Genomic DNA, 14,075 nt, shown 5'->3' with positions numbered 1-14,075 from the left:
TTTTTAACTCAAGATAATAAAATATTCTGTGTTATAAAATTGCCTGTTTTTCCCACAATGACAGCTAGAATGGAATTATTTTAAGGTCATAACATCCACGTGTGTTTTCCTAACTCATCTAAATTTTTGAAACTCTTTCCTTAAGTGACTTCTATCTTAGCTGTTTGGTCCACAAATTTCATTGCATGTAAGCAAGTTTACACTAAGGCGTTAGAAATAGCATTGATGTCTAATTTTTTTTAATAAGCTTTGAGAGGCATTCAGCTTTAGTCTGCTTAACTTTTTACTAATTTGCATTGGTAAACTTAACTGCATTTGTATGTACCAAAGTATTTTGTCAAATTACATTTGAACCAGATGAGAAAAGGCATTGTATTTTTATTTATGTGTGCTTTATTGTATGATGTGTATGTGCATATACCTGTGCTTGTGTAGAAGTAAACATAAAAACTATATACATGAAGAATCTGGTTTAGAATGTTCTACCCAACAAGGGTGGAAGATTATCTAATTATGTTCTTTGCATACTGCTGCTGCTGTTTATATACCCTTTTTCCCACTGCAGAGAATCTTTGGAGTAATTATCTACCAAAGGGAGAGATCATTGAAAAGCCCTCAGCCAAATCTTCTGATGTCTTAGGCAGTTTAAACCACGAGTATGTCCTTGTTGACATCACCACCTCTTTCACTCTTCTGGTGGGGATCTTCTTTCCCTCCGTCACAGGTAAGCAGTTGGGCTGTTGCCTATTTCAGAAGCCATCAGACCCAGGGAGTGATTTTTCTTAGGAGACAAAATTATATTCTCAGGCTCCCCAGATTTGCCTCTAGTCTTTGGTATATCGGTATGAATATCTAAGTGTCCAGAAACCCAAGAAGTTAACTTGTTCTTTTTTTCCTTCTCTAAAGGTATCATGGCTGGATCAAACAGATCTGGAGATCTGAAGGATGCTCAAAAGTCTATTCCCATTGGCACTATCCTTGCCATCCTGACTACCTCCATTGTCTGTATCCTTTTCATGAATCCAGTCTGAGTCTTAGTCATTGGAACATCCATAGAATGAGGGTGATGCGTATTTTTATTCCTGATAATAAAGGTATCTGCTTTCTACCACCTCACTTCTCACCACATCTCTAAAATTCAAGAAAGCACTTATAAGATTAGTGAGTTTAGCTGCTCATCTTACTGATAGAAGAAATATCCTGAGTGTTTATGTTCATGTTAGAGGGTGAAGGTCAGTTTCCTTGACTCTCAATGTCGTAGATTTAAGCAATGTTGTCCTTTTTGGTGCATGTATTGAAGGCGTTGTTCTCAGAGACAAGTGAGTAGTTGATTTCTTTATAAGAATCACGTGTTTGTCTTTCATTATGTTGATCATCCCATATAGCCCCAAGACAGTTATAAGTTCAAAACCCAACCTGAGGTACAGATCACGACTAGCAATTAGAAAATATCTGAGCCTTGTGAATTCCACCTTTCATCTTAACAGAGGGCATTCTTTCCCCTGTTTTTATCCCGATCACTTTGTACAGGCCTTCAGGATCTTTTGCCTAGATTATTGTAATGCTCTCCCTTTCAGTTTCACCACCTTCTAATCTTTCTTCCACACTTTCGTCAGAATGATTTTTCTGGGGGGAGGGTATAGCTCCAGGGGTAGAGTGCATGCTTAGCATATACAAGATCCTGGGTTCAATTCCCAGTACTTCCTCTAAAAAATAAATAATTAAAAAAAAAGAATGATTTTTCTGAAACAGCATTTTATCATATAAACCTTCCTGCTTCAGAGCCCCTTAAAACTCAGTAATTTGATTTTACCCTCTCTACAGCTTTCTGATCTCATCTCCCGCCAGTCCCTCAAGAACTCCCTGTTCTCCAGCCATAACTCAGAGTAGAATATGGCGGCTTGTTTCTGCTCTCCATCCACCCACACATTTGTGTGCGCAGTGTCACTTGCTTAGAATGGGTTACTCCCACCTGGCCGACTTATATTCATCCTCTAAGACTAGACAACATGTATTCTAGCCTGTGAAGCTTTCCCAGAATCACCCAGCAGATAACCACTCCTCCCTTTGTTCAACGACTCTATTGAACATACTGTATTATTACATTTATCAGACTATATTGCGGCTACTTGTTCTTTTATTGCTCTCCCCTACTCAAATGGGTCCTTTGAGGATAGGAACGCTAATAGATACTATATAAATATTGTTGACAAAAATAAATAACAGAGTTTATTGTTTCTATACTACTGTAATTGAAAATGGGTTTATAGAGCTTTGGTAAGTTATACCATAATATAAAAATTAATAATAAAAAAACTTAGAACACAACTTTGGAAAGCTGTTGGACGTCATCTCCTAAAGTTTACACGCACGTACTTGATGCCTCAGTAACTCCAGTTCGAGGTATATCCAACACAAATGCACACATGTGTTCATTAAGAAATGTACACAAGAATCCTCTCAGCAGAATTGTTCTTAATAGGCAAAATCTGGAAATAGTCCAAATGTCTATTAGTAGTAGAATAAATAAATTATGTATTCATGTGATGGAAAACTATACAGCAGTGAAAATAAATGAACCACAGCCATGTACCCAAAGTAAAAAAAAAAAAAAAGACAAGAAAGATTTCCCAATGTTTAATGAAAGAAACCAAACATAAAACATATATACTGTGTTTCGTTTATTTAAAGTTTAGAAATAGGTAAAACTATATAGTATTAAAAGGCAGGATGAGGGGGAGGCAGAAAGAGCTAGTGATTAGAAGTGGGCATGAGAGGCTTTTAGTTACTGGCAGTGTTCTGTTTCTTGACTGGTTGGTAAGTTACATGGATGTTTGTGAAAATTTGTTGTAATATGCTTTTTTTGCACATTACTTTTTCATATATGATATTTTATTTAAAAATTGTTAAAATTATAAATAATTAAACAATGAGATGCCATGTTTTACCCATCAAATTAGCAGTGACTTAAAATTTTAATACTCGATGCAAGTGTGAAATAGGTATGTGCCATGAGGCATGAACCTCCATCTGCTTCCAGTAGGAAGAGAGTTAGTCTAACCTTTCTGGAAAGCAGTTTGGTAGTGACTTTGAAATATTTAAAGACATTGATATCTTTTGTTGCACTTATTCCCTCTGAGGAATCTACCATGAGGAAAACGGTCTGCAGTGTGAGTGTTGATACGTGCCTGAGGATGTGAGTCACAGGATTTTCTATAGTAGAAAATCAGCACTAGAGGAGTTAAATTATGATGCAATATTATTAAAACTGTGTATTCATAAAGATTTTCATGACATAGGAAAACATACATGTTTTAAAAGAATGCAGAATTATAGATTCAGTGTGATCTCATCTATGTTTTTAAAAAATAGTAGACTGAAATATGTAAGCTATGCTAAATGTTAGCAGTTATGTTATGATTATGGATTTCCTCCCTGCTTTTTAAATTTTTCTGCAAAGAGCAGGTATTTTGTTAATGTGAAGGGAAAAGCTTTTTTTTTTTTTAAGCTAAGTATAATTGATGTACAATATTATCTAAGTTACAGGTCAAGGGGAAAAGCTTTAATTAAAATTTAGCTTATATTCTGGTCCTACCGATTGTTTTTTCTTAATATAGGTCACTAGTGCCTTTTGATTAAATCTACCTACCTTCATGTTTATTAATATTCATGTCTAGCTCAACTTTGATTGTCTAAAAATTATAAATAGGAAAAATCAAGTGAATATCTCTAGTTTTTTAGTCTAAAGTAATTTCCAGGTTAAATCTCCCTACTCTGATTTCTCTGGCAGGTTTGGGGATGCTGTGAAAGGTAATCTGGTGGTGGGTACCTTGTCCTGGCCGTCCCCGTGGGTGATTGTTATTGGCTCCTTCTTCTCCACGTGTGGGGCTGGACTTCAGAGTCTCACTGGTGCACCGAGGCTGCTACAGGCTATAGCCAAGGATAACATCATCCCCTTTCTGAGGGTAAGTGACTCTTTCCTATGCCCTCTTCCCTTTTTCTCAGGTTTTATGAGAAACAATGTGATCTTCATAGACTTAGCAATTACAGGATCATATAACATGAAGACATGTGGGTTTTTAGTTCAAGGCCCTGTAAATCCCTAGTATGAGTTTATCTGTGAGTGGGATAAAGATATTTAAAAGATATCACATTTGTAGCACTATTATCTTTCATATATCTGAAACTATAGCATAGAGGAATCAGGGAGCATTGACTGAAACACTCCACACACTCCTGTGTCTATTTCCTTTCTGTGTATACAGGTTTTTGGTCACAGCAAAGCCAATGGGGAACCTACCTGGGCTTTACTTCTAACTGCTGCCATTGCAGAGCTGGGAATCCTTATTGCCTCCCTGGATCTTGTGGCCCCAATTCTTTCCATGTAAGAGCAAGTCATCCGCTTCACTCATTCTTACTTACGTGATGTCTAGGACATGTTGATTTCCATCAGGCATATAACAGTAGTGATAATAGAATGAGCGAAGTATAGGTGTAACTTCACCTAAATAATAAATATTCCTGAAGGGTTTCATGTAAGGTTAACTTTCATAAGTTGTCATGGTTTCTTCCTACCTGTAAAACTTCAAAAACTCTTTGCCTCCATTTCTGATTCATTATCAGTTGATTGTAGCTTTTCTTACTACTGTTAGCTTTAATTCATTCAGCTGTGACTTACTGCTGACTTACTACCTGCCTGGCACTCTATATGCTGAGAATAAGCATAAGATGAATAAGACACATCCCCAAGGAGCTGATGGTAGATAAAGAGACCAATGGTCCCTGTATAGTGTGATGAGTGCTGTGGTAAAAGTGAATGCTGAGTGCTGTAGGAGCTCTAAAGTGAGACATCTAACTGGACTGAGACTCAAGAAAGGTTTTCTGGAGGACGTGACACTTGTACCTTGAAGAAGGACTGGTTATTTGCTAAGCTATGAAGGGGTGAAAGCTAGCCCAGTTCAGGAATGTGTGAAGGAATTGAGAGATGAAATAGTGCAGCGCGTCTGGAGAATTGAAAGTGCTTTGGCTTTGATGGAGTGGAAGGTGCGTGCTGGGGAGCAGAGCAGATCACAGAAGGACCTGAAACTCTTACCTGAAAGTCATGGGTAATCCTAGAACAAAATGATCATATTTATATTTCAGAATGATCCATCTGATATAAAAGATAGGTTAGAAGAAGGCTAAAATTGAGCTGGGAATGCCAATTGGAAGCTTATTTAACTAATCCAGCAAAGAAGAAATTTGAGCCTGAACTATGGTGATAGAAGTAGGGATGGAAAGGAGGAAAAAAGGTGAGATTTATAAATAGGTAGAATCCATAGGACTTGATAAGTGAATTTGGAAAAAGGGTGATAGTGAAGAGGAAACTGGGATTATCCCAAGAAAAACTGGGTAGAGAGTGGTTGTGTCTCTCACTGAGAGAGAACTTAAAAGGATGAGCAGATTTGTGGGGAGGTTAAGTGTCTCTGCTTCCTAGTCTTAAACACAGGCTAGCGGGCTAAAACAAAGACTTAGATACAGCAAAGCTCTCTCTCTAGTTATTTAAAATAATCCTTGAAGAATTGTTTCACAATAATAATCATTCCTCTTACTTTTTGTATTCTGCCAGGTTTTTTCTCATGTGTTACCTCTTTGTGAATTTGGCATGTGCCTTGCAAACATTACTTCGAACACCCAACTGGAGACCCCGTTTCCGCTATTACCACTGGTAAGTCTGCTTTTGTCTTCTCTTTCCCTACATTTGGAGAGACCCCATCATTGAAAGAAGAAAACCAGAAGATTCTGAATTCTCAATAAAGTTTTTTTCTTAGTCAGCCATTTCTTAACTGTCTGTTTCAACTTCTAGTGCTCATATGAATTTCCACCGTCCTACCTTGTTTTTTAACATGGTTTTATAATAACTTATACTACCCAATTGAGAATAAAGGTCAAAACTATGAAATAAATATTTTCAGGCTGCTGTGTTCTTCAGGTTAAAACAACCTACCCTTTGCATATGTGCTTTCCTGTCTCCCTCTTGGCTGAGCTCCATCCCTTTGCATCTTTATTCTCGTGTTCTCATCTGTCTGCATCAGTTGTCGTTCTCAAACTCTCTTCCTTATGACAATTTCACTTAGTAATTACAAGTGTGAGCTATGGAGTCAGATGACCTAAGTTCAAATATCAGCTCTACTATTTCCTAGCTTTGTAACTTTCAACAAAGCACATAACCACATAAAATTTCATTTTATTTATTTGTAAAATGGGACTAATATCTATCTCATACAGGTGTATATATTTAGTTTTTATTTAGTTGCTTTTACTTTGGGGGAAGGTAATTAGGTTTGGGTTTTTTTTCTGATGGAGATACTGAGGATTGAACCCAGGACCTTATGCATGCTATGCACACACTCTACCACTGAGCTATACCCTCCCCCTGTATCTCATAGGGTTGTTTTGAGATAATCTAAAGTGCTTAGCACAGTGCCTGGTACATAGTGAAGCTCTCAATGAAATGTTGCTACAGCTACTGCTGTTGTGTTCAAGTCTCTTCAGTCCTAAAGGAGCCATCATGTTTTTAGCTACCATCTCATTTCTTTCCAATTCTTTTCTATCATAGCTAAAATTTCTTTAATATGCCCTGTATGTACCTGTTGATGCGTTCTCTTTGCTAACTTTTTCCATGATCCCTTTCTAGGTTCACTTACCAGTGATGGGTAGTGATGTGACCTTCATCTGGTACAAATTTAGATCTTCAGCTGATCTTAACACCTCTTATCCTCTTTCTAGCTTTTAACTTTTAAAGTTAAAAATTTGTTATGAACTTTTTTGTGTTACTATTTTGCCTTTGTTGTTTTTTCTCTTTACGTCCTATATTTTCATTACACCCTGATCTTCTCCAGATTAACAGGTGTCCTATTCATTCTTTGAAACTTGTCACATAGCTAAGTGCATTCTGTACACAGAAGAACTTCAGTAACTGTGGTTGTCTACCTAATTTATTTGATCAAAACAAGAATTTCATTATTTTCTTCCAAGTTCCTCATGTAAAGTAAGGAAACTGTCAGATTTTTTTTTCAGTGGGTTCTGCAGTTATGCTAATAAATGTCATAAAGTTTTTAGCAATGTTCACATGAAATACTTTTTTTTGAAGATCATAGAGTTGTTAATAATTCTAACTACAGGTCCTGTCGCTACTTTGCCATGTAGGTATTAATTGTCCTCATAACTACAGATGACTTTAGTAGCATCCCTGTTCATTTATGTTTTCCCAGCAATGGGAAGCATGAGCACAGAGGATGGTTTGGGGCTCGGTGTGGATCTATTAATTGTCACCATTCCGTTATAAGACAACTATAAAAATTAAGAAAAAAGCATTTGGAAATGTTTATAGAACTTTGACATTGTCCCAGAATCCAAGCATATAACAGTTTTTCTAGTAATTCATTTTTAGTGCATTGTACAAAAGTTCTGTCCGCGGTATATTGGAATTGAAAAAAATAATAATTTCTCACCAGTTTAAGAAGCACCTTTAGCACAGGCTTCTTTTTCAGCTGCTTAGAAAAACATTTTTTCATTTGTTTTTGTTTTTAATTTTTTAGGGCCCTCTCTTTCATGGGAATGAGTATCTGTCTGGCTCTGATGTTCATTTCTTCCTGGTATTATGCCATTGTAGCTATGGTAATAGCTGGTATGATCTACAAGTACATTGAGTACCAGGGGTGAGTCTGTGTACAACCTTGATCACTGCTGAAACTATCGAAACTGGCTAGTTTGGTTAGAGTCAGCTCAGTGAGAATTGCATTAGAAATCCAGATAACTTCATCCATCAGTACCTAAATTTTGTACCCCTGATTCTCTTAGCCATCTTACAGGCATAAGCCTTTCATCATTAGGGGAACCTGTTGAGAAAGTATGAATGGATTAATGAAAAGACAACTGAAAGGATGTATTGAAATAATAATGATGCGTATTAAACAAGTATAACACAAATACAGATATTCTTGCTTATCTCTTAAGGCAAGGGATTATATCTGAAATGAAAAAGAAATTAGTCCTGAATAACTTTGTAACAACCAAGACTTCACTAACAACTTCCAAAAAGTAGGAATAAATAACACTCTGCTTTAGATTACATTGAGTTTCACTTTCTCCACTATTTTAAAAATAATTTAAACTTTGGAACTATAGTAATTTCCTAATCCAAATTGCTATTTTATATTATTGCTTTTGGATAGTTACATCAAGGGACAGGTGAGTGACCCTTCCAGCCTTTATTCCGGATGTTGTGCAGTATAGTCGTCAGTGAAGGGTAGTATTGATCTGCTTGCAAGGGGTTCGTTATGTTAGGAAAGAGCTTTAATATGAGTTAATGTATATTAGTATATTCATTAATATGTAATTATTAAATATTAATAACCAGTCGTTGTTAATATGTAAATAATTAATATGCATTTTAATATTCTACTTTGCATGTATGTTACTTTTAGATAAAATAAACTTTGGTTTTTGAAATTGTACTTGCTGTAGTTTGAATCTGTCTCTGCTCTTTTCTCCTCTTACTCCCAGAGCTGAGAAAGAATGGGGTGATGGCATCCGGGGGCTGTCCCTCAGTGCAGCCCGGTTTGCTTTGCTTCGGCTGGAGGAAGGACCTCCACACACTAAAAACTGGAGGTAAAAAAAATCAACAGAGGTCAGTGCTGCTTGGCACAGAGTTAACACACAGAATTGTATGCTTCATTGATTACAGGATAAGGAGATCATGTGGCTCAAGGAATTTGTACCATGGACCTGTTTTGACTGATCCTATATCCTTGATCCTCTGTTCCCCTTTTTTCATGTGATATATGATCTAGACTTCTACCATTTTTATTCTTCCTTCAAGATTGATCAATTTGAGGGGGAAGGATATAGCTCAGAGGTTGAGTGCATGCCTGGCATGCATGAGGCCCTGGGTTCAGTACCTCCATTTAAATAAACAAACAAACAAACAAACAAACAAACCTAGTTACCCCCCCCCGAAAATAAAGAATAAAAAACAAACGAAAAGTGATCAATTTGAGACAGTACGGGAAAAACTGAAAATAACTGTACAACCTCATCTATTTTCTCTGATCTCTTCCTTCTGTCAAATTTCATGTTTTATACAGATCTCCCGAATTAAAGGGTAGAATTGTCCTTCTGTTCCCCAGACCCAGAGTGTTTTCTCACCCCACCCCTTCCCCTGCCAACCTCTCTACAGGCCTCAATTGCTTGTGTTGCTGAAACTAGATGAAGACCTTCACGTCAAGCATCCTCGCCTCCTCACCTTTGCTTCACAACTTAAAGCAGGAAAGGGACTCACTATTGTGGGCTCTGTCATCGTGGGGAACTTCCTGGAGAACTATGGGGAAGCTTTAGCTGCTGAGCAGGTAAGAGTCAAGGCTTACTGGCTTAGTGGAATTAGCTTACGGTTTTGTGATGTGGAGTGGTAAGACCTGGGATTCCTAGGTTAATCCTTTTCCTCGTGATCTAGGATGTCTCCTCCTTAGTGCTGACTTGATTGGTCATATTCTCCCAAATAATAAGATGAATCAGAAGATGGTAATTTAGTCTTTCTTCCCATTTCAAAAGCATTTCTAAACATAAGATTATCAAGGCTAAGCACTATTTCCAAATAGACACAAGACTCTGACTCAGCCCAGAGAGAAGTCATGTAAAGAAGTCATCTCTTGGACTACAGTGATGTTTCCTCTCCATCTTGTGACAGCACAGAGCAATGAGTAAATTTTCTTCCTCTTTACTAATCTACATGGTATCAAGATTCTTTTGCTACTTCTGATTAGCTTTGGGGATATTAGAGTTTTTCCTGAAGAAGAAAGAAAGTAGTTTTCACTCTAATATGTAGAACTAACCCTGGAGAAACTTCAATTACATTTAAAAATTTTTATTGGGTTTCATTTTGGAATGCTTTGAATCTCTAAAACTAGAAATGCTGAAGAAAATTAGTCCAGAATGATCATAAAAATGAATAAAAAGTACAGCATACAGTGGTATAGCTCATTATCCTAGCTATACCACCGACTTAATCTGTGCCTCTGGGAAAATCATATCCATTTTCCACACCATTATTTCCTTCACCTTTCCAGCAAGAGAATGGAGTAAGTAAATGAAATATTATCTCCAGGTTGGCTTGAATAAATAGAAGAATAGTAAAGCAAATACAAATATCATCAGTAATCAGTGATATCATTAAAATATCCAAAGGGATATGGAAATAGGAGAAACAGAAAAAGAAAACATACCTAAGAAAATTCTAAAGTGGAACTGAATCATCGTATTGAATTTCTAGTAATACGAGTCAGGGCATGACTGGGACTGAGGAAGGAAGGAGATCATGTTCACACTCCCTGGCAAGTAAGAAAGAATAGTGAATATTCACTTTGTGAGGATCCCTGTTCTCAATTTGTTTGGTATGTTAGGAAGAAAAGCAGAAGAGAGGAAAAGGTAGAGGAACTACATGTAGACAAGCAGCTACACACGTAGTGAGCACTTAGAAAGTGAAATAGGCAAAGGATAACATAATTTTGGGGGGATAATTTTAACTTTTTGAATTTTTCTGTAGGAGATACGCTTTCATGTAGAGTTTAGAAAGAGGAGGGAGATATAATATGGAGAGGGAGCAAAAGTTAAAAGGTCCAGGATGAAGTAGTTCAGTGTTGAAGCTCTGTCTCTCTTTCAGACCATAAAGCACCTAATGGAGGCAGAGAAGGTGAAAGGATTCTGCCAGCTGGTGGTGGCCGCCAAGCTGAGAGAGGGCATTTCCCACCTCATCCAGTCTTGTGGCCTCGGGGGCATGAAGCACAACACAGTGGTGATGGGATGGCCAAACGGCTGGCGCCAGAGTGAAGATGCTCGAGCTTGGAAGACTTTTATTGGTACAAAACACTTCTCATTCTATGCTGAGGACCCAAGTGGACCCTGACTTCACCCCCTAGCCTCCTAAAGTAGAGTCTGCCGTCGCTGAGGGCACCTAGATAACCACTAGTAGTAGTAATCTGCTCACCCTACAGCCGCACATTCTGATCATGACTTGTTTATCTTATCAAGTGTTCTGTTAGGAATTATCTCTGAAATTGCCCTCTTTTCATGTGTGAGCTCTCAATGACATTCTCACAGGAATTGGAAGAATTGTTCTTTAGCATCAAAATCTCCCAAATTCATGTATCCCCCCTTAGAAATGTAGTAATCAGAATATACCTCATAATGTAAATCATGGTTCTCATTCTGAATCTGTTAGGTATTCAGATTTTTCTTTAGGATTTTGTTTCTTGATTTTGTACAACCTTCTATGTAGATAGGATACCTTGCTCAGAGATCTGTGAAAGGGCATTAGCCTTTCTTTCCTGACATGGTAGGAAGCAAGGCACTCCTAAGGATTCACCTCTGCTTATCCTGATTCTGTTTTCCCGTAGGCACAGTTCGAGTGACAACTGCTGCCCATCTGGCCCTGCTGGTGGCTAAAAACATCTCCTTCTTCCCCAGCAATGTGGAGCAGTTTTCTGAGGGCAACATCGACGTGTGGTGGATTGTGCACGATGGCGGGATGCTCATGCTGTTGCCGTTCCTGCTGAAACAGCACAAGGTACGTCGACACATTTTTAAAAAAAATTTTCTCCCTTAACTTCTGTCCTGGTTCTCTAGACAAAGCCATCCCCTTTCATTCTATAGTGTTAGAGCTTAAAAGAGTTGGGAATTATTCTTGGCTCTCTCGTGATCCCAGTTTCAACCTTATGAAAAATAGTTTTCTTTGTAGTTGATACCTACCCATCTCCAAGGGCAATTCAGCAAATTAATAAAGCTCCATATGAACCCTTGGAAAAAACATTAACAAGTGAATACGTTCTCTAAAAAAGAAAAAAGACCAAAATCTTTTAAATACTGGAAACCTAAGGATGTCTTTATGTATCTTATACATATGTTTGTTCATCCTTTGGTAAGACTGAAATTTAAAATAGTAAATATTATTGTCTGCACACTGTCAACAGTATGCTGGCTGAATTAAGCACCCTCTTATTGTATCACATGCTATCTTTACCTTTTTGCCAGTTTTTATCTTGTTATGAAATAAGAACTCCTTTAAACTGTAATGTGCTTCTTAGTCAAGCTTTTGCCCTAGTACAATAAGACACCAAGTAAAAATCTAGGAACAAATACCCTGATACCATACAAGGTTGTTCTAGGCAAAAATGCCATGTGTTTTAAGAAATAACTTTTTTTTTGCCTTCTTGCTTTTAATTTTCCGTGTATCTATGGTACTTTCTCAGGTGTGGCGAAAATGCAGCATACGGATCTTTACAGTAGCCCAGCTAGAAGACAACAGTATTCAGATGAAGAAGGACCTGGCCACTTTCCTGTATCACCTTCGCATTGAGGCAGAGGTGGAAGTGGTAGAGATGGTAAGAAAGTGGAGTTTGAGATCAGAGACCACCCTTCCCCCAGCCCCCAGCCCCCCCCCCACCGTCATTCTAGAACCTCTTCTGGTTTGGGGATTTCTTCAGCTGCAAACGTGGATTAATCACTTAGTTCCAACGAAACGTTAATATACTGATCCAGATAAATACAATGTGTGTGGAATGTGTATTTGGCGGTGGTTTTTATTTTTGCTTTCTTGTTTATTACATAGACCTTATATTTCTGCCATATTCTTGTCTGCTTAATGTAGTTTTATTACGTTTCAATTCACATATTCATGCTAAAATCACACATAGCTTTTTTTTAAATAACCTGGCAGTATTAAAAATAAAAAGACTAGAGCCTGTGTTTTGTGTTTCAAAGAAACACATATGTAATGATTAGATTATAGAAAAGACTCGGGGCTTCTGGATTTGATCCACAATAGTGTATTTTTGTAGCTCAATGATTGAACAAAAGCTGGAACCTAGGCTGATATTGTGATACTTTCTCTGGTTTAATTTAGTGAGTGGAAATGGAAATGTATGGTTCTTTCTCCCTTGTGCTTATTGCCCGCTCTGTGTGATGCCTACCGCAGCACGACAGTGACATATCGGCTTACACTTATGAGCGTACCCTGATGATGGAGCAGAGGTCCCAGATGCTCCGGCACATGCGGCTTTCCAAAACAGAGCGGGACAGAGAGGTGAGACCTTCCTGCATCCATCGAATCCTGGTCCTGTGGGATCTGTCACTGAAAAGGATGATACTGTAATGTTCTCACACCCTGACAGTCTTTCTTGCTTGCTTTAATAGTCATTCCACTATAACCACATTTCAAAATAACTAAAGATGAAGTGTGAGAGAAAATTGGGTATAGAGTCATAGCTGTGTTGGGCTTTCCTCAGGCACAGTTGGTAAAAGACCGGAACTCAATGCTGCGATTAACCAGCATTGGCTCTGATGAGGATGAAGAGACTGAAACCTATCAGGAGAAGGTGCACATGACTTGGACAAAGGACAAATACATGGCATCCCGGGGGCAAAAGGCCAAGTCAATGGAAGGATTCCAGGACCTGCTTAACATGCGTCCGTAAGTTTTCCAACTCACAGGCTTATCACTTAACATAGTATCCTAGGTAGTGCAATAGATGTGACTTTGCCTGGATACACAGGCTAGAATCTGTTCTCATTTCACCTCAGATCTAACCATCTACTATTTGCCTATGCGTATGAGCTACCAATTAACACTGTACACAAACTAACCACCCTTCTTCCTGTCCATACTGTGTTCCTTGTATAAAACAAACACGGAATGAGAAAACCCACAATATCAGTATTACAAGGCAATCATTTGTTCATTACATTATTCATAATCAAAGCAAAAAAAGCTCTGTCTCAAGTTTCTTGAAGTTGACGATGTACCTAGTTTTCTGTTTGCCTTAACCACTTCTGTTTCTTCCTGCCACGCTCCCCTTCCAGGGACCAGTCCAATGTGAGGCGGATGCATACGGCAGTGAAGCTCAATGAGGTTATAGTTAACAAGTCCCATGAAGCAAAGCTGGTTTTGCTGAATATGCCAGGGCCACCTCGAAACCCTGAGGGTGATGAAAACTGTATCCTTTTTAAGAGTGGAACTACTAGTAAGGAAAATCTTAGCCAGC

At 38.0% G+C, this 14,075-nt stretch overlaps 1 protein-coding gene across 7 annotated transcripts in view; it reads left to right on the top strand.

The window, feature by feature from the left end:
- SLC12A6 (solute carrier family 12 member 6) overlaps positions 1-14,075 on the top strand; it is an 83,290-nt gene that overhangs the window by 65,229 nt on the left and 3,986 nt on the right. For 6 of the 7 annotated variants that reach the window (XM_006194838.3, XM_014567850.2, XM_006194839.3 and 3 more), the window contains 15 exons: positions 566-724; positions 907-1,005; positions 1,262-1,319; positions 3,791-3,965; positions 4,266-4,384; positions 5,609-5,707; positions 7,581-7,700; positions 8,548-8,652; positions 9,221-9,389; positions 10,700-10,895; positions 11,433-11,602; positions 12,285-12,416; positions 13,010-13,117; positions 13,320-13,504; positions 13,894-14,027. In XM_006194838.3, the coding sequence (XP_006194900.1) occupies positions 566-724; positions 907-1,005; positions 1,262-1,319; positions 3,791-3,965; positions 4,266-4,384; positions 5,609-5,707; positions 7,581-7,700; positions 8,548-8,652; positions 9,221-9,389; positions 10,700-10,895; positions 11,433-11,602; positions 12,285-12,416; positions 13,010-13,117; positions 13,320-13,504; positions 13,894-14,027 (2,028 nt within the window). Of the gene's footprint in view, positions 1-565; positions 725-906; positions 1,006-1,261; positions 1,320-3,790; positions 3,966-4,265; positions 4,385-5,608; positions 5,708-7,580; positions 7,701-8,547; positions 8,653-9,220; positions 9,390-10,699; positions 10,896-11,432; positions 11,603-12,284; positions 12,417-12,937; positions 13,118-13,319; positions 13,505-13,893; positions 14,028-14,075 lie in introns of those variants that run through there. The other variant, XM_032481583.1, reaches the window with a different exon arrangement.

Source organism: Camelus ferus, chromosome 6 (assembly GCF_009834535.1).
Source record: "Camelus ferus isolate YT-003-E chromosome 6, BCGSAC_Cfer_1.0, whole genome shotgun sequence".
Classification (NCBI taxonomy): Eukaryota; Metazoa; Chordata; class Mammalia; order Artiodactyla; family Camelidae; genus Camelus; species Camelus ferus.
Note: the sequence above shows the minus strand (reverse complement) of the source record. Positions and strands in the feature narration are given on the sequence as shown.